Source organism: Meriones unguiculatus, chromosome 8, assembly GCF_030254825.1.
Source record: "Meriones unguiculatus strain TT.TT164.6M chromosome 8, Bangor_MerUng_6.1, whole genome shotgun sequence".
Classification (NCBI taxonomy): domain Eukaryota; kingdom Metazoa; phylum Chordata; class Mammalia; order Rodentia; family Muridae; genus Meriones; species Meriones unguiculatus.
Window position 1 is genome coordinate 99,456,436 of NC_083356.1, and position 19,084 is coordinate 99,475,519.

The 19,084-nt window shown below is 44.6% G+C and overlaps 1 protein-coding gene across 7 annotated transcripts in view; it reads left to right on the plus strand.

The window, feature by feature from the left end:
- The window catches only part of Tanc1 (tetratricopeptide repeat, ankyrin repeat and coiled-coil containing 1), a 226,287-nt gene that overhangs the window by 87,454 nt on the left and 119,749 nt on the right, over positions 1–19,084 (plus strand). For 5 of the 7 annotated variants that reach the window (XM_021638947.2, XM_021638975.2, XM_021638983.2 and 2 more), the window contains one exon: positions 3,083–3,162. The exons of 1 other annotated variant lie outside the window; for it this stretch is intronic. In XM_021638947.2, the coding sequence (XP_021494622.1) occupies positions 3,102–3,162 (61 nt within the window). In that variant the 5' untranslated portion in view covers positions 3,083–3,101. Of the gene's footprint in view, positions 1–3,079; positions 3,163–19,084 lie in introns of those variants that run through there. One more of the 7 variants, XM_060390218.1, reaches the window with a different exon arrangement.

Genomic DNA, 19,084 nt, shown 5'->3' on the forward strand with positions numbered 1-19,084 from the left:
GTTAGGAGCTGCTTTGTGAGGAGAATGGGGGGGGAGGGCAACGGGGGCATCCTGGATGGTTCTGTCATGTTGTCATTTAATAAACCGTCTTGAGGCGACTGTATCTGTTTTCAGAGCTGTATGTAGTGTATGTGCAGACACAGGTACAATCGTGTGCTGGTTGACCTTCTGCAGGATGCAGTGTTGGCCTGCTTTCCTATTACGGCTTCTTTTTTTGGTCATGGATTTTGTTTTTTGCCTTGTGGATTTTAGGCCACAGATGATTCTCCATGGCTCAGTTGGATTTTTGTTGGTGTCAGAATTTAACTTGTTGAGAAGTCTTTATTTTTTTCCTGTGTGTGCGCATGTGCACGCGCGTACGTGCTATGGTAGTGTTAGGATACTTATTTTGTATTCTCACGTATAATCTGTTTCTCGTTGTCATTGTTTGGACAGCTTTTATCCTTAAATTTGAACTTTTCCCCGAGTCAGCTGTCTGTGAAAGAGTGGGGCCTAGGAGAAAAACTTACTGTAGATATTTGATAGCCTCTCACACCTAAGACCGCTGATACAGGTGATGTGACAATCCTAAAAACAGCTGAGCTCCCTACACAGGCCAGAGGGCCGTCTGGGATAAGATGCCAAAAACTAATGTCACCTAGACCTTGCTTTGTAGCATGCTGGGTAGCGTGGTGATTCTGCTGCACATTAGGAATGACCTGATGGCCAAGGAAGGGAAGCTTTGTGGACATGCTATGGCCTGAGCTGGCGAGAGGGTTAAGCACAGGGCCCTCCACAGCGTGTGTGAGGGGACTAGGCCAAGCTTGTGGCTAGTGCCCCGCCTCTCCATCCCCCAGACAAGGTTTCTCGGTGTAGCCTCAGCTGTCCTGGAATTCACTCTGTAGACCAGAGGTCCCCTTGCCTCTGCCTCCTGCTGGCTGGGATCAAAGGCATGCACCACCATGCACATTTTCCTTTTTAAAGTGTGTAGTCTTCACAAATTGCAAACCCCACAGTTGGTCTCAAGAAGAAAATGTGTGTTCTTTGGGAACATCATCCTTTGGAAAGCGTCGCAATGAGACGCACGCGTTATGCCGTCCCTGTGGCTCTAAGGCCTACCACCTTCGGAAGTTGACCTGCGGCAAATGTGGCTTCTGTGTGAAGTGCAAGGAGGCATAACTGGAGAGCCAAGGCTAAGAGACGGACCATTACCGGGACTGGGCGGATGAGGCACCTGAAAGTGTCTATCGCAGATTCCGACATGGATTCCGTGAAGGAACAATACCTAAACCAAGTGGGCAGCTGTTGCAGCACCCGGTTCACCTTGAGGATTTCAATCCGTCAGAAAAGAAATGTTCTGGTTTAAAAAAGAAAGAAAAAATGTGTGCGCCTCTTAGGTATCTATTTGTCTTGTTTTCTCTTCACCTCCCTTAAATTAAATCAAACAAAAATTCTTTAGAGACAGTCTTGCTGGCACCCCTGGGTCAAACTGGTGATCCTCCTGCCTCAGCTTTCTGACAACTGGGATTACAGGTGTGCGCCACCATTTGTGGCTTTCACGGTCTTTTAAACGTACCACATGGCTGTGGATTGTTTTCAGGAGAGTCTTACGTTTACACAGGGCCCCATGTGGAAATGGGCCCTGCGCAGATTCAAGAAGCATCTCAAAGGCAGAATTGGGTCTGAGCCTTGCTCCTTTTGTGTGTAAGCGCGTGTTTGTACGAGGATTTAACCCTAATAACCGCTATGGCTTTCTAGATATTATCCTCCTCGCATCTTTCAGTTCTGTTTGCCCAAAGCTTTCCTTGATCTGAGAGGAGAGGGTAGCCAGCCACCTGGCAGCCTGCTGAGGAAGATGAGCCGGCTGAGGGAGGCAGGGCCCAGCTGGGACTCTGCACTGTCGGAATCAGGCCCTGCTGTTAATTAGCTGAGTGACCCCTGGGTGGAGTCAAGTCTCCCAGGGTCTCTGTTTCTCCGTTGGTAAAACAAAAGCTTGGAAAAATAAATACAGCCTCAGACCACATGACAAGAAGGGTCACTCTACTTGCTTTTGTTGTGGCTCTGTGTATAGCACATCGAGACCCCTTGCCCCTCTCCAAGCCCCCCCCCCCAACTGCTTTCCTCTGAGCAGTGTCTTGTCACTCCGAGGCCACCTGAAGCTTTCAAGTTAGTGAGGCAGGTTTGAGATTCCCCCTCTAGTGGAAGTTTCTCCCACTGCCTCTCCTTGTTACCAGTCTCCCCCACCCCCACATCCCCTGTTGGTTTTGGAGCTGCTTGCATGCCTTCTGCCTTCTTTGTGGCGCATCGGCCCCACTCGGAAACAATAGTCCCATTGTCTGTTGTCGTAGGGATGGTTTCCAGTTTCATCTTAATCCTGGGCCATTGTGTTGTTTTCACAAACTCCGTACCACCCCCGTGCAGAATGCAGGTTTTTTTTTTTTTTGTTGTTTTCTTTTTAAAGGACTCAGCAGCAATCCATAGCCTATTCTCATCTCCTTCCCAAAGGCCTAACTATATATAGGAAAAATGCATGGGAAAATGCGCAGTTTGATTGGACCACCTGGCATCAGGGTTAAACTGTGTTCCGTCTTGTATTTAGCTTGCAAATACTTGTGAGGTATGTTCCAATCCAGTAACCTTCCAGAATGGCTTTCTAATAAGCGGCACCTGTAAGATGCTTTCTTCTGACCACGTAGCTTCTTTCTCATTAACCATAATCTCTGTGATTTCTTGTTTTTTCTTTTTGTTGTTATGAATTAGGGCTGGCAAAGTATATGACCATACCAGATATCTTACTGCTGGTAATGGGCCCAGGTTTAGCCTCGTAACCCTAATTAGATGTGGAATGCCCGGAATGCCTTGCTTGTGGCTGTTGTACTACGACAGTGAACTCTGGTCTTCCCTGAAAGTTAGGAAGCATTCCTTGTGTCCCCGCCACCAAGTTCCCACCACATGTTTATTTATAGGAAGCGAACATCAGTCCAAGGCCCTTCTAGGTTATCCTGGAGAGAGATCTTTTCTGAGCATGAATTACACATGAGGTCGACATGCAAAGGATATTCCCAATTTTCCCTTCACTTAACTCCTTCCCTTTTCTCCTTAGAGACAAAAGAGTGTTGAAGATGTTGAAGGCCGTGCTGAAGAAGAGCCGAGAGGGAGGAAAGGGAAGCAGGAAGGAAACAGGTAGGTGCGCAGAGAGCAGCTGCCATGGGCAGCCGGGTCCCATCACCTCGGGCTCACCTCAGGAAGGCACGGGGGGCTCTGTGCGCATAGCATCCCGGAGGCTGTGAGGAGCTCTGCATTTCTGAGTGTGCTCGTTGTTGTTGTTTTTTAAAAATATTTTATTTCATGTTCAGTGGTGTTTTGCCTGCATGTTTGTCCGTGTGAGGGTGTCGGATCTCCTGGAACTGGAGTTACAGATAGTTGGGAGCTGCCATGTGGGTGCTGGGAATTGAACCTGGGTCCTCTGGAAGAGCAGCTGGGCCCTTAACCGCTGAGCCATTTCTCCACCCCCATCCTTTTAATTAAAAAAAAAAAATTTTTTTTTTAATGGGAAACAATGTTAGAAATTAAGTTTGAATTTTGAACCAAATCCTCCCCTTCTCCCCCCAAGACAAAGTTCATAATTTTAACAAGTCATTCATATCCGGAAGCAAAGTTAAAGACATTGAAGGAAGGCAGTTGTGTTCAGGAATTTGATTTCTAGAAAGCCCTTTCCCCTGTTCCACACCGAGTAGAATTTTATGCTTGACCAACTGTTGCCTGACTGATTGTGTTTTTGAGTATCAAATTTTATTCCTAACAGGTGTCCCCCCCACTTAACGCCAGACTGCGCCCTCGTTGTGAGGAGCGTGGCTTAGTTTGGCTTTGGTGTCTCTCCCGTCTGCAGGGTTCTGGTGCATTCTTGGCCACCGTGACCCCCGTAGCATCACATTCCACGTGGGGACCTCCTCTCAGGTTGTTGTGGTCAGCAGTCAGTGTTACAGTTGAGTTTCTCTGCAGAGAAAGTCTGGGCCTGGTGTACTTGTAGTCACAGCTGAAGTGTTAGCTTTAGGAACTACCCTGCAGCCCACTCTTTGAACTCAGGTTAAATCCGGTCTTGTTGGCAAATGGCTCTTTCTAAAATTACTTAATGTCAAGTGATAGTTCTGTTTTGTGTTTCTGTTCAAATATGGTTAAGTGCACTTAGCACTGCAGTGTTACCAACAGTTACCTTTTACTCCAAGACCTTATACATTGTTGTTAGTTTCCATGCTTGTATCAGGGGCTCAGTAGACCTCTAAATATTTTGCCCATGCGGGACCTAGATAAAAATTGCTAAAGCTGGGCATGGTGGTGAGCGCCTTTAATCCCAGCACTGGAGGAGGCAGAGGTAGGCAGATCTCTGCGAGCTGGCCTGGTCTACAGTGTGAGTCAAGGACAACCAAGGCTACATACACAGAGAAACCCTGTCTCGAAAAACAAACAAAAATCTACTTATTACTAATTATCCCTTAAACCAAGCCTGCAAAGTGGCCAACTCGCCTCAGAAGTGAAGCCTTTAGTACAAGGTCGGTGTTGGGATTCCATCTTACATTTCTCATTAATGCCTGGGTAAACAGATCCAAAGAATAGAAGAAAGCAGATTTTAATGATATAAACAGAAGGCTGCATAGTTAGCTCAGAACCTTAGGAAACCAACCCCTAGCTTTGAATAATTAATTAGAATTGTTACTATGGAGAAATTTTAGTCCACATAATTTCTTTCCAGGGGCATATTCATCTTCTGCTGGATCAGGGCCAAAATGTCTTTCTCATTATTTTTCAGAAAGCAGTTAATTTTCCCCCCCCCAAAGTTTTGGCTCATCTGATAACTAATTCTAGAGACTTTATTTATTGCCTTCGAAGCCTTTGTAATTTTCAGCATAAGCTTAGATCCTAAGCTGTCTGTTGGTTTGGAGCTGCCAAGCAAACAGGTGCCTACCGGCTTTCCCTCCCAGGACCAGGGTCTTCAAGCCAAATTCCCTGTAGAGAAACAAAATCTCTCAGCAAAGACCCTCCTCCTCTTTCATGGTGCCAGGATCATGGGAAATAACACTTTAAAGGATGCCCAGCACCCGTGCCTTCCAGGCAGGCCAGGCAGCCGGCACAGTTCGCCTTTGAAAGGTTTCCAGTTTCAAAACATGGGACTTGGGATTTAAGTTTCCCTTTGGCCTTTTAAGAGTAACTACTGCTTTTCCTGAGTCCTGTCTTTCTGATAGTTCCCACACCCTGGCTTTTTCACTGGGGTAAACCAACTGAAAATGTAACGGGAACATCTTGTGTAAGGCCTGTGTGCTGTCGGGGCCCTTTGCTGTTAACTAGGTCCTGGTTTGTGCTCTGTTGGGAACAAAGCAGTTAGAACTTTGCATCCAGATGGAGTTATGTGAGAAGAGTTGGGTAAATACGTCGAATCTGACAGCTCCTATGTTGAGGGCTGCGCCAGCTTTCATCCTCTGAGGGAGCTGAGGCTTTCTGTAAGTAAAAGTCGGTCTGAGACGGTCGTGAGGCTGCTTAACAACGTCTCCAGTGTGGAAAGCCTTTGCGGTAGTGTTCCCAATTAAAAGCAATCTCTATTGTAAGGACTGAAGAGAATCCCCACACACTTGAGCTCATGGTCAAATAGTTGTCAGAAAAAAAAAATGAGTTCCGCTTTTCACATCCTTTGAAGAATTTTTTTTTTTATAAAATGCTGCACATAGTTTGAAAATTTGGAAAACAGAACCACTGAGTTGGAGTTAGGAGCACTCCTCAAAAGAAACTAAATATTTCCCACAAGTTTTGAAAGAACAGTGATTTTCCTTTGATTGTTTCATTTTGGGTGGTGTTTCTGAGGCAGGGTTTCTCCGCACAGCCCAGCATGGCCTTGAGTTTCTGCTCTTCCTGCCTCTACCTCCCAGCTGCTGGATGGCAGGCCTGTGCCACCCACATCTGGCTGAGTAGTAGTGGCTCTTCCTCACACCCACAGCTAAGGCTTCAGCCATGGGCTGCCAATTTCTAGTAAGCATTCTGCAGCTGAACTATGGCCCCACAGACCTTTCCCAGAAGTATGGGAAAACTCTCTTCCCGCTTCTGCCCCTAGGAGAATATGTCGTATGTCTCTACCTTAAGCTGTTTTAGAAAACAATGAGCAAGTGTTGAAACCCAAGTTACTTGTCTATCCTAGATCAAGAGACTCAGTCTCACTGGTAAATTCTAAAATTAACAAAATCCTTTTGAAAAAGGATTTAAAAAAATTTTATATGCATTGGTGTTTTGCTTGCATGTTTATCTGTGCAAGGGTGTTGGATCCCATGGAACTGGAGCTACAGACAGTTGTGAGCTGCCATGTAGGTGCTGGGGACTAAACTCAGGTTGTCTGGAAGAGCAGTGAATGTTCTTAACCACTGAGCCATCTCTCCAGTCCCTGATTGCATATTTTTAATCTATGCTTGTAGATGAGTAAAATGTGAGTTTTTGGGACCCATAGAAGCATGTTGGTGAGTGCAATTTCAAAAACTGTGAGGTGCTTCCACCCCCACCCCCCGCTAGGGTTGTATGTTCTCTTTGTTCTTGTTGAAGTTCTTTTATTAAGAAGTGAGCCACATCTATCTTTTGACCTTGAACTAGGCCTATGGGAGCAAAAAATAAATACTGAAGGCCAGCAAGATGGTTCAGCTGCTAAAGTACTTTCAACCAAGCCTAAACAGTGGCTGGCGTTTGATTCCCCGGACCCACATTCTTAAAAGACAGAATTAACTTCTGAAGGCTGTCCTCTTAGCTCCACATGTGTGGATCCCATAAATATGCGTGCATGCCCACACTCACGAACTCACACACCCCATGTATAAATGTGGTTTAAAGTCAGTATTTAGCCACAGTAAGAGGGTATGCGAGATTGACACATCTATTTTTGTTTGTTTGCCTTCCTGTTAGAGTACTGATTTAAAAGGAGGACATGAGGCGCCATCTTTATCTCAAAGCTCTTCAGAGAAGTTTGCCCCTTGCTACCATGTTTGTTTTCATCTGACCTGTCCTTACCAGAGGATTTTTTTATGTGACTCTTGTTCAACTGTTATTAAAAAGAGCCAACTCCCGTTCTCGGCGTCAAGAGTGTCTGATGCTAAATCTGAACCTAACAGGAGTGTAGAGTGGGCATTATTAAAGTCAGGCTCTTTTCTGTAGAGAAAGAAGTACTGTTCCTTGCCATAACTCTCTGATACTATGTGCAAGCTTTATGTAAAAATAAATGATACAGCTTTATTGAAGGATTCAAGACTTAACTGAACCAAAAGAAATGTGTGTGTGTGTGTATGTGTAAATGTATGCACACATACATATTTGTTATTCTAAGCCAAATGGTTTTGCTAGAATGATCTGTATCGTGTGTTTAATCCCTGATGGAATCCCACTTTTGTTGTTGTTTCTTGTCCTGGGGATCAAGCTCTAGGCCTCGAAATATATTTCATCCCATCCCTCATCTAAACCTGCACTCACCACAATGTTTTGGTTTTGGAGACTATTTTATTTTTATTTTTTGGTAAGTTTTGAAAAGGGGTGGTTTTAGGTTCACAGTAAGCTAGCAGCTTTCCCCTTGTGTATGTGCATGGCTTCTATACCCAACAGCCATACAGAGTGCTTCATTTCACATGCCTGGTTGTCACACTGGCGATCATGTACTACAGACAGTTTACACTAGGGCTCATCTGTAGGTGCCTACATTCCGTAGTTCAGAGAACTATATTGTAGTATCATATGGGAAATTCTGGCTTCTGTGAACATCCTGTGTTTCTTTGCTCTGACACAGCATAAAATTGATATAAAAATTTGTCTGGAAGAGAGGATGCTTAGGATTAGGCAGAGAGAATTGGAAACTGTGGCAAGCGCTTGTCAGATGGCCAGGCCTGGCTCAGATGCCTACGTTATAGCAGCAAGGGAGCTGGAAGAGTGTACGTGAATTCTTAGTGTCTGCGGGGCAGGGTGGGTTTTGCCTCTCACCAGCACCTGCACCACTGAGGATTCTTAGGTCGGAGATGCTGGGAAAGCCTCTTTCCCCTCCATGCTGACAAGTGCTAGGGCTTCTTGTCGCTTGTGGTAACGGCCAGTTCCTCATAGCAGGCAGGTGGCTCCGCTGGTTTCTTATTTTTCTTCTTGCTGTCAAGAAATGAATCCTACGTTTATCTGATATCTAAAATAATTAAAGTTCACAGTGGAAAATGTATTTCTTGTTTCCCTTTTTCCATCTTTGTTTTTTTAAACATAGATTTGGCCTCCGTATGAAGTATTAGACAAGATCTCTTGCCTTCCACAGGAGGGGACTGGAAACTCTTCCTTGTTTTTGTATCCCCTCTCTAGCCAGTTTTTCAATCATGAGTGCCTGGAGTGAAGCCGTGCTCAGCTCTCCTGGTTATCAGCATCAGCATCAGCATCAGTATCAGTACCACTGGTTATCAGTAAAGGAGGTCCAAGTTGAGACACAAGAGCCAAGATAGCAGAACTTTAGTTGTAGTATTCTACGTGTGTGTGTGCATGCCTTCCTGCCTCTGTGTGTGTGTGTGTGTGTGTGTGTGTTAAGGAAATGGGCTTAGTTTGGAGCATGTTATTAAGAAGCTTTGGCCTTCACCTTTTCCGTCACTAAAACCCAGGTGGTTGGTTAAATACACTTGTGATGGTGTTAATTAAGGCAGTGGATAGTTTCTGAGCCTGTGTGTGTAACGAATTAATTGGTTTGTTTTGCATTTGTTTCTTCACTTTGAATTGGAAGCGAAAGGAAGCTGTTATCCTCTCTGAAGCCTAAAAGCCATTGATGTGATTGTTAAACTTGGTATTTTAAGCCATTCCAGGCTGCACTCTGGCTTTTAGCGGTACCTTCTAAAAATGCCTCAGTATAAACGATGCTTTGTTTTATCCAGAGAATATGGAGCTGCTTTTGATTATTCTGTGCTCCACTGCCCGCTTTCTGTGGCTGTGGACTGTTATTTAGGAATTTGGTGCAGTGACTGTATTGTTGAGATGTGGCTATTTGGTATCTTCTGTTAAGAGACTACAAGAAATATTTCTCAAGCAACACAATAACCAGAAACAGTTCCTTCTACAGGTAATGCATTCCTTTTTACCAGAGAATTTGAAAAATTGTTGAAAATATCAGCCTGGTTTACGCACAGAAGGAAGCTGGATGCAGCTTTGTTCCTCAGGGTTTGCTAGGCTCCTGTGTCGTTTTCTTTGTTGTCTTCAGACATGCAAAGTTTACAAAGAAACAGACACCAGTCTTTGGAATTAGGGCTCACAAATTCAAATCTCAGCTTGATCTCCCCTGGAATATGGACAGTCCGGCAACACTTCCTTACAGCGAGAATGTCAAGGTATAAAGTAGAAGTGTTTTTCTACCAGGGTTGATACTTAGTTTCTGCTAGATATTCTCTCCATCTCTTCTTTCTTGAGAAAACTGGCAGCTTAAAGAGCAGCGAAGAGATGCAGACCAGATTGCCCTTGAACTTGTTGGATAGCTCAGCTTGCAGTCCTCCTGTGTCTGTCTCCGAACACTGGGATTATAGATGAGGGCTACTGTGCTGGCTACTCTTATGTCAACTTGGCCTAAGTTAGAGTCATTTAGAAAGAGGAAACCTCAGTTGAGAGAATGTGCTGGCCTGTTGGCCAGTAGGCAAGTCTGTGGTGATTTTTCCTGATTGATCATTGGTGTTGGAAAGCTCAGGTCCACCCCTGGGCTGGTACCACCCCTGGGCTGGTGGTGCTTGAATGTACCACCAGCAAACCAGGAGAACAAGCCAGTAGAGGCATTCTTTTATGGCTTCTGCTTTGGTTCCTGCCTAGAGTTCCTGCCCTGACTTTCCTTAATGAAGGTCTGTTAGCTAAAAGATGCTATAAGATGAAAATAACCCCTTCCTCCTCATGTTGTTTTACAGCAGTAGAGACGCTGAGACAGATAGCCGTTTCACTGAGCTCCAGACAAGATTCTTGTTCCTTCCTCTGGAAGTTAGAGAAGTCAGGGCTGATCTCAGACAAAGGATGATATTTTTGAAGCTTCTTTTGATGACTTCTTATTTCTAAATGTGGCTTCTGCTAATATGGGTTGATCTAAGTGCTTCTCCCGACGCTAGCCATCCTACCGTAATGTAACTGGCAAGCTCTCACTTGTGACTGTAGTGTATATATCTAGGAATGTATTTTCTCTATTTTCCACCTTTAGCCTTCATGAAATACTTGGGTTGTATCCTTTTTTTTTTTTTTCCTAACAATTAAACTGAAAGGCATCTTCTCTTGCAAAAGTTATTCCAGAAGATGGCAAGCAGATCTGAGGATAGATTACTTAATATAGTCTTAATACTTAAGACTTCATTCCCACACATCCTCATTCATGAAAGCCTTTATTTTTGGAAGACTTTTGTCTTCCATCCTCCAGGCGCTTTTGGGAAACATGAAGGACGGACATGTTAGGAGGGGAAGGGAATAGGTGTGGAGCATTTATCATGTGTTGGACACCTGTACATATGTGCCGTGGTGGCTTCATGATAAAGTTCCTTTTTGCTCTGTGAGGATGCATTCTTAGAGCAAGCTTTGGCCTCAGAGTGAAAGGAAAGGCGATCACCCAGAACTCCCGCTGCTTATGGCCAGTGGGACCTCCAGGAAGACGCTTTCTCTAGAACCATAGCAAAGCTCTCTGTGCCTTTCTTGGAGCCCCTGATGGATGTGTGTATATGCAAAGGAAGCATAACTTCAATAAAGAAGTGATAAGTTTGAAGCCCAGTTAAAAATATTTATTTTAGTTTATCAAATTGAATTTTGTTTCACATTTTTCCCCCTATGAAAGGTGCTTTTCTGTTTAAAAAACAACACAATACAATACAATACAATACAATACAATACAATACAATACAATACAATACAATACAATACCTCTGCAAAGAACCTCATCAATATGTTGTGCGATTCCGTACAATCTCCATGTTTTAAGTTCCATGTGAACTGTTTGCATTTTGGGGAGGAAATTCTAAGGTTTTATTTCTGCCCTACAAAAGTGTGGAGAACTTGATTCACCTCACTCTACTGCCAGTAGTCTCTGCAGAGGAGAATTGTGGTGGGACAGAGGATGGTCTGAGCTCACCAGTTTCCATTAAAGGCCTGGGGACTAAAAGCAAACAAGTATCTCAACAGCTGATTTTAATTCTTCATTCCCAAGCTTCTAGCCCGGAGTGGCCCATACTTAAGGCGGTGAGGGAGCATCCAGGCCTAGAGTTGACACACTATGCCTGTCCCAGGTCACTGAGGACACAGCGCAGAGAGTTCCATATCTCTGATTAGGTATCTGCAGTGGTTTGGGTCCTACCTGGAGGCTTAAAAAAAAAAAAAGATTTATATGTGTCTGCTTGGGTCTGTGTCTTTGTCTGCCTGCCTGCCTGTGGGTCCCAGAAGAAGGCGTCCGGTCTCCGGAGCTGGAGTTATATGCAGATATGACAGCCACACCTAGTGCTGGGATTATCTGGGAGTTTTCCTAGATCGTGGGACAGGCTGATCAGCAAGGCCGGGAGCCTGGCTAAGGATGGCGTGCATCCCCTGTAGGGGCTCTGTGTCTCCAGAAGGAGAGTGTTTTAGATACCTGTAGTTTATTTTAGAAAATATCTTCCCCAAGTACCAGATGTGAAAGCTGTTTTGATTTATGATAGTGCATTTCCTTATCTGCTTGAACTGCCCTAACTGATCGTCTTTAATGGGGTGGCTGAAACAACAGGGATTTATGTTCTTTCAATGCTGGGAGCTAGTGTGTCAGGTTATGGCCGGGGCTTCTCCTGGTTGGTGGAAGGTAGCCCTCTAGCTGTGCCTGCATGTGGTGAAGAGAGAAGCAAGCTCTCAGGGGTCCTTTCTTAGAAGTGTGTTAAACACTCAAAAAGTCTGTGTACTTAGGTCACACAACTGTAAATATGGGTCTTTGGGGCAATGTCCACTTGAGAATATCAGTTAAGGATGAAGTTTTTTATTTTAAGAGATAGGACATTCGCTTTCTTGCCCAGGATGCTCCTGAACTTGTGGGCTAAACACATCCTCTGGGAATAAAGGCATGTGCTACCATGCTAGCGTGCCTGGTGAGTATGCTACGATTCATTTCAGTGGTTGGTAGACAGTGAAGCTGAAGCCTGGCCAGGTGGCACGTGCCTGTAATCCCAGCACTTGGAAGCAGTGTGAGTTTAGAGCCTATCCTGTCCTATATAATGATTTCTTGGTCATGCGAGGTGATATAATGAAACCCTGTCTTAAAAATATAGTATTGTCTTTCTGGTCATATTACAAATCAATTCTCCCGTATGTGTCTAAGTTTTAATGAAAAGAGTTGTTTTAAAGAAAAAGTTTTTAATTTAGATTTTTCTTGATTTTTGCCAAAACACCCTTCAAACAGATGACAAATTTATAGTTCTACCAACAATACATTAGAAAATGGTGGGCTGGGCATGTTTCTATTGCTCGGGAGGCAGAGGTGGGCAGATATCTGTGAGTTCCAGGTCAGCCTGGTCTACAAAGTAAAAACAGGGCTCTGTTACACAGAGAAGCCCTGTCTGGAAACACCAAAAAAAGAAAATGGGTTTGTTGAACTCCTTACCAACATAGTAATTAAACAATTTCATCTTTGCTAGTACCAAGGAAAGGTGTATTTTAATATTTCAATTATGATCTCTTTTTAAATTTTCGTTGACCATTTGAAACCGTGCTGTCTGGGGCTGTACTGTGGCTGCAAAGCCTAACAGCTCCATGGACTTAGACAGATGACTTCCATGCTCTGTGCTCAGGGCATGTTTATGAGGCTTAAATTAGTCAACATTTTAGAAGCATTTAAGCCGATTTTGACACGGTATATATCGTACAACTTTTTGTCAATGGTAAAAACTTGTTTCTTTGTTCTGCCTGTTTACCTCCTTTTTCCCCATTGGGTTTAGTAGCCGATTTAATATTTTAATGAGTGTTTAATCATTGAGAGCTCTCACCAGCTAAAATTTTAAGCAAGGCAAACACGTCTTATGTTTAATTTTGAATTACAAAGCCTAAAAAGATTTCTCTAAGTCACCCTTTGTATTTGGTAGGATTAAGTGAAGGAGTCTATGCTATTTCTCCAAGTTCAGTGTTAAAAACTGACTTTGGTTACAACTCACTTTTTGAGGCGCCCAGCTGTTTCCCTGCTCTGTGCCGAGTTTGCTGCTGATTCGATTAATCACCTCAGATCCACAGCCCCACTGTTCGGAAGAAGAGCGCCTCTGGAAGGCATTCAACTGTAACATGGTTGGCTGGACTCTCCAAGCAGATCAGATGTCTTTTGATGTAGGGAAGGATTGTATTGAAGGGAGCTGAGGGCTTTGCTAGCTTGCCTTCAGCCAGGCTGAAGTAGGATTGCAAGCTGGAGGCCTACAGAGCCTGGGCTCTGATGAGACTCCATCTCAGAACACAAAACCAGATAAGCAAACAAAAGCCCCCAAAGTCCTCTGAAGTAGCCTCTCAGTTCCAATGTGAAACACCTAATAGCTTTCCTAGAACAGATGGCTTCATTTCTTTAAACGTTTAGTTTTCTTGCCTATAAAATAAAGGTAATTTGTGTCAGCTAGCAATTATGAGAGTTCAATGCAATGAATTCTGTTTTAAAATTTCATCATCATGCGAGATTAGAGGGAACCCCACATAGCACCTTTGACCTTGGAAATAAAGAATACTCATGTGAGTATTTAAATTTATATCATGGGGTTTTGATACGCACATGCTGAGGGAGAGGGGTGGCATTTCTTTTTCATAAGGTATTAAAATCAGGAAGTGAAGCATGGTTGACCAGAAAGCCGGTTCTTTGTAGAGCAATCATGACTGTCCTTCAGAGGGAGCTGTTCTTCACTGCACGGTGTCATATAGTGCGCTGAATGGTTCGATTCCCACATCCACAGAAGGAAAATGAAGGATAGGCGCTCTGAACTACATAAAGATGACACAGTTCTTAAGTTATAGAGGCAAAATAACCCTGTTCCTAAAGTTAAGTGTTCTGGGGCTGGAGAGGTGGCTTAGGGGTTGAGAGCACTGTCTGCTCTTCCAAAAGTCTTGAGTTTAATTCCCAACAACCACATGGTGGCCCACAACCATCTACAATGAGATCTGGTGTCCTCTTCTGGCGTGCAGGTGGACATGCAGGCACAACACTGTACACATAATAAATAAATCTTTAAAAAAAAATACAAGAAAGAAAAGGTTAGGGTTCCGGGTACTTGGGATTAGTCCCACGTTAAGCTGTTGGACCTCACCGTCTTCCAGTTTTGTGTCTGTGAATTGGGGAGAATATTTAAACAATCTGCTGAATATTTAAAATCTGAACTAAGTGAATAACGAGGGGGGACTGCATGAACACTGACCACAACCAGACTTCTGCCTTCTATTCCCTAAATAATACCGCATGACCCCCGATTTACGTAGCATCCCCATTGTGTTAGGCACTGTCCTACATCTGGCTCTGATTTAAAGTATGCAAGAGGCTGTGTGTAGGTTTTATGCAAATACTGTGCCGTTTGCCATCAGGGACTTGATCATCCTAAGATCCAGTGGTCATACTGGAACCAATCCCCTGCCAAGAGCGAAGGGCAAGTATTCTCTCTAGATCGATTCCTTGAAGAGTAAACAAGCCAAACTCCTTATAACAATGTCTGGACCACAGTACGCATGTTAGAAATGTTCGCCTCCTAATCGATGAGTTCTCTACTGCTCTGGGCTCTTTGCGTGGATGTCCCCGACTCTCTCCTCAGAACTTTGGTAGCTGGCCGCCTCTTGGACGTGTTCTCTCGTTAGCTCGCTTTCTGTGTGGCCAGCCCGACCCTGGCCACTCCATCTGGCGCAGATGGTGAAAAGAGCTGCTTAATAGGCATGGCCTCGGCAGAATGCTGCGGGGACGATTGCTGTAAACAGTCTGGGGAGACATGTGCTTGCTGAGAGATGGAAGGGCGTAGAGGGCCAGAGTCCTCGAGGCAGGAACCAGGAAGCTTCCACGTCTGTGAGGATGTTTGTGCCTTTCAAGGGCTGTGCATGAGGCGTGCTGCTCACCCTGTCTTTACAGTAATGGCGCTTGTGTAACCGATGTGCAGTCCTAACCTGGCCAGTCCTCTGTGGGCCTCTCAGTGTCACCCTGGAAGTGACTGGGCGGGGACTGCACATTCGCGCCATTGTGGGCTTGTTGAGTGGTCAGAGCTCAGGGTGGGTGTGCTGCCATCTCTTTCTGTGTCACTGCAGGGACATCCTGACTGGTTGTGCTACCTTTCATGTGTGTTACTCTGCAAACTCTTAGGAAACAGATTGCCCCGTTATCTAGCAGACTGTGTTCTTGGCAGTCCTATAGAGATGAACTCTAAATACAGATGCACAAGTACAGAAGTTAGAGGAGTCTGCAACAGAGGAGCAGGGCGCATGATTTGCTCAAAGCAATTTGTCCGTGTATTTAATTTGATTTTTGTGTTTATGCTGATCCTTCGTCAACATTTGCTCACTCACATAGTCACACTTACAAGTTAGATACACAGAAAGGAATAGCTAGTGAATACAGTTTTGTTGTTGAGTTTGCATGATGTTAGAGGGCTTTCTTTCCCAGAGACACGCTGGAAGAGGGAAGGAAGCAAAGAACTTGCAAGCCATTTTACGTTTGAGAGACGTGGTGATTGCAGTGAATGTTAATACGTTTGTTTAGTTGCAGGGAGACAATGTTGACGTTGCTGAGATATTTTAGCAGACATGTCATTGAAGGTGCAGTTCTGAAAACTGAGTGGTGATTTTGTGTGTGTGTGTGTATGTGTGGTGAGTGAGTGAGTGAGTTGAGAGCAGGGATGTGGCATAGAGAATATAAAAGGCACAGAACAGGAATCGCAGAGCCATCTCCTGCTCTCCTCTAATCTCCGTACCTCAGCATAGGCCTGGAAAGACTTTGTTCATCAGTTACACGTACACTCAATTGATACGTCCTCTTTCTGGAATGTGAGTGGAGTTGGTAGTGTTGTGCAGTTTTGAATGTGTGCGCATGTTCGTGTGGAGGCTGGCAACAGGCTCGGGCGCTGTTTTGTGTACCCTCCGCCTTGAGTTCTCTCCCTGACTTTGTGCTCTGCCAGCCATTGAGCTCAGGGGTCCTCCTGTCGCTGCCTGCCCACGTCTGCGCAGCTTTTTTTTTTTTTTTTTTTTTTTAACGTGAGTTCTGTGGCGGGAACTTGGATCTTCACCTTTGCAAGGCAAGCGCTTGACTCTTGAATGTGTTGCTAGTTGTTCGTTTTTGAGAAACTTTACAGGCTACCTAGAAAGTTTGAACTACCCCCTCCAATGTTTACCCACTGCACTTTCCTTATGAGGAAGTCCCCTTTTAACTGCAGCTCCCTTTCCCCGCCTCCTTTGTCTTGGTGAGGCCTGCTGGCACACAGCGTTGCTGACGGGAGTGCCAGTTTGGGACTGAGGAGCGAGCGAGTGAGGGGGTGGTGCCTAAGGTTATGATACTGTTCCAAAAGCCTTTTTCCCTCCGCTTATTTTTCCACCCCCAAAATGTCATCGTGTCCAACGTGACAGAATGTTCCTGAGCATTATCACTCAAAGAAACACGACTTGCTAAGTGATCTGTGGGTGATAGAATTTCGTAGGTACCACGCAGTTAGTTCTCCATGCTTTGTTTGTGCTTCGGTCAGGGCATAGGGCATACTCTCCTTGGGCCAGCAAGCCAGGGTGGTACTGCGACAGAGTCATGACTGCGGTCAGGCGGACCGGGTTCTAATCCGTGTGCAGCTTTGTGTGTACTCATCTGGAACAAGGAGAAGTTAGGGTGTCTATTTGAAATGGGCTGTGATGAATAAATTAATGTATGTAACGTGTTCAGTAAGGCAGCTGGCACACTGGGCAAGGACTTACTGGCTACCAGCTTAATCATCATTCTTGGGGGGCTGGCAAGATGGCTTAGCAGGAAAGGAGCTTGCTGCCAAGCCTGACCTGAGTTCCGGTCCCAGGTTGTACATAACAGAAAAGACCCAGTACCTGCAATTTCTCTTCCGAGTGTCACGCTCACACCCACGCCCACACGCATACAGTGAGCAAATGCGATCATCTTTATTAGTATGGACACACTCAACAGACATAACACTTATAATTAAGAGACATTCTGATGTGTTGCTGAGAAATTCTGATGTGTTGCTGAGATCCCACTTGATGTGAATTTCAGGAGTCAGTGAGCTTGGGCTGTCTTGTTGGGGAAAAGGCGTAAGTATGGTGGGAAAAGTGAGGGTCTTCATGTTAATATATATTAAGAGGGTGTATTTGGGTTGTGTGTTTAAGGGCATTTAACATTAAAAAAAAAAACCATTAAAAAAGGTGTGCTAGTACACACCTTTAATCCCAGCACCTTAGGAGGCAGAGGCAGGAGGGTTTCTGTGAGTTCGAGACCAGCCTGGTCTACAAAGTGAGTTTCAGGACAGCCAGGGCCACACAGAGAAACCCTGTCTCGAAAGACGAAACAAAAGAAAGTATTAATAGGGTGAAGGCAAAGATGCTGGAATAAGACAGCTGGGCTGAGGTTAACACACATTAATCGTAGTTTGGGGAAATGGGGGTTTGAAGCCAGCCTGAACTTCATGGCAAAATCCTGTGTCCAAGTGGGGAAAAAGGCAGTCAGAAGCCAGTTTAGAATGTCACTGTAGAACAATCAGTAAGAATGGACTATCTCACATGAGTAAGCCCTGGATAGATGGGCTGGGTATGCCAGCTGCAAGGGCAGGTCTGACTGTGCATTAAGGTCCATAGGTTCTAGGCAGAGGAAGCTTCTAGACAGAGGAAAAGTAGCCCTCTTGAGAAGTATCCACTGAGGTAGCTTTATCAGGCAGCCCAGGAAGTAAAGGGAGATACGTACAAGTTTCTGTTTGAAGTAAGTATGCACTAGAAAAATCAAGTATGCCATATAAAACATTCGTGCCCTGAGCATTGCCAGAATACATGCCAAACTGAAAACGGCCCAGGAAGAGGAAGCCCATCCATGTCTCCAAGTGGTAAGAACAACCACCATCTACGTGTTACTAAACTCTGAGGCTTTGGGTGTGTGTCACATTTTATTACCGCTGTCATACAGCATATAAAACATTGTGTATACTGGCCTAGATGTTTATTCCACGTGGTCTAGAAAAAAACGCTGATCATATGGCAAACTTCTCTTTTTCTTTCTTGTAACTTGTTCGTTGGCACCGAAACGAGTCTTTGTGCCGCTGTGCTTGTTTAGAGTGGTTGGCGGGGGCATTGAATGCCTTCTTTGCCCAGTGTCCTGACTGTAAAATGCTAGCTGCTGTTAGCAAGTCTGGCAGGACAACAACAGCTGTTATTTTAAGAGGCCACTCAGATAAGGTAGGACGTTCCTTTTTTCACTATATATGGGTGAAGTGTTTGGTTCAAAACCCCATTTCCTGAATGAGAAGGGGATGGAAGGGGGCAGTTGACTGAAGTGCTAACAGGCAAGGGTTGTATAGACACCTTCATGTCTTCAGTGTCTTCGGTGTTACAGTTGATTTTTAGATGGTTCTCCTCAGGAATTTCTCTGCTGTGTATTTTGAGTCTGTGAGTGTCTCAGAATGTTTTCGATTGATATGACGCATAATTGAAAACTTTCTTCAGCTTCATGAGGCTTGATCATGTGGCCCACTCTCTCTAGGTAAAGCTGTTGTTTTTTGACATCTGGGTAAAGTGTTGGGAACCGAATTGTGTATCCTGCAAAAGATATGTTGAGGCCCCAACTTTTGATACGGTGTCTGTGGAAATGACCTGCTTTTGAAATACAGTATTTACAGATGTGATCAAATTATAGGTCTTGATAGGATTGGGTTGGTCTAATTTCAATGCCTGGGGTTCCTAAGGAAGACTGTAACAAAGTAAGGCTGAAGGATTGTTGACATGTTCATGGCTGTAAGCCCAGGGTTTGGGACCTTAGCCTGAGCTATGTAGTGAGTTCTAGGATAGCCTGAACTACAGAATAAGACCTTATCTCAAGCAAACAGACTAAGATGGAGAGAGAAACACTGTGGATTCCTGAAAGCAGGGCTGGGAATGGTGAGTCTTCGAACCAAGAAACAGCAGA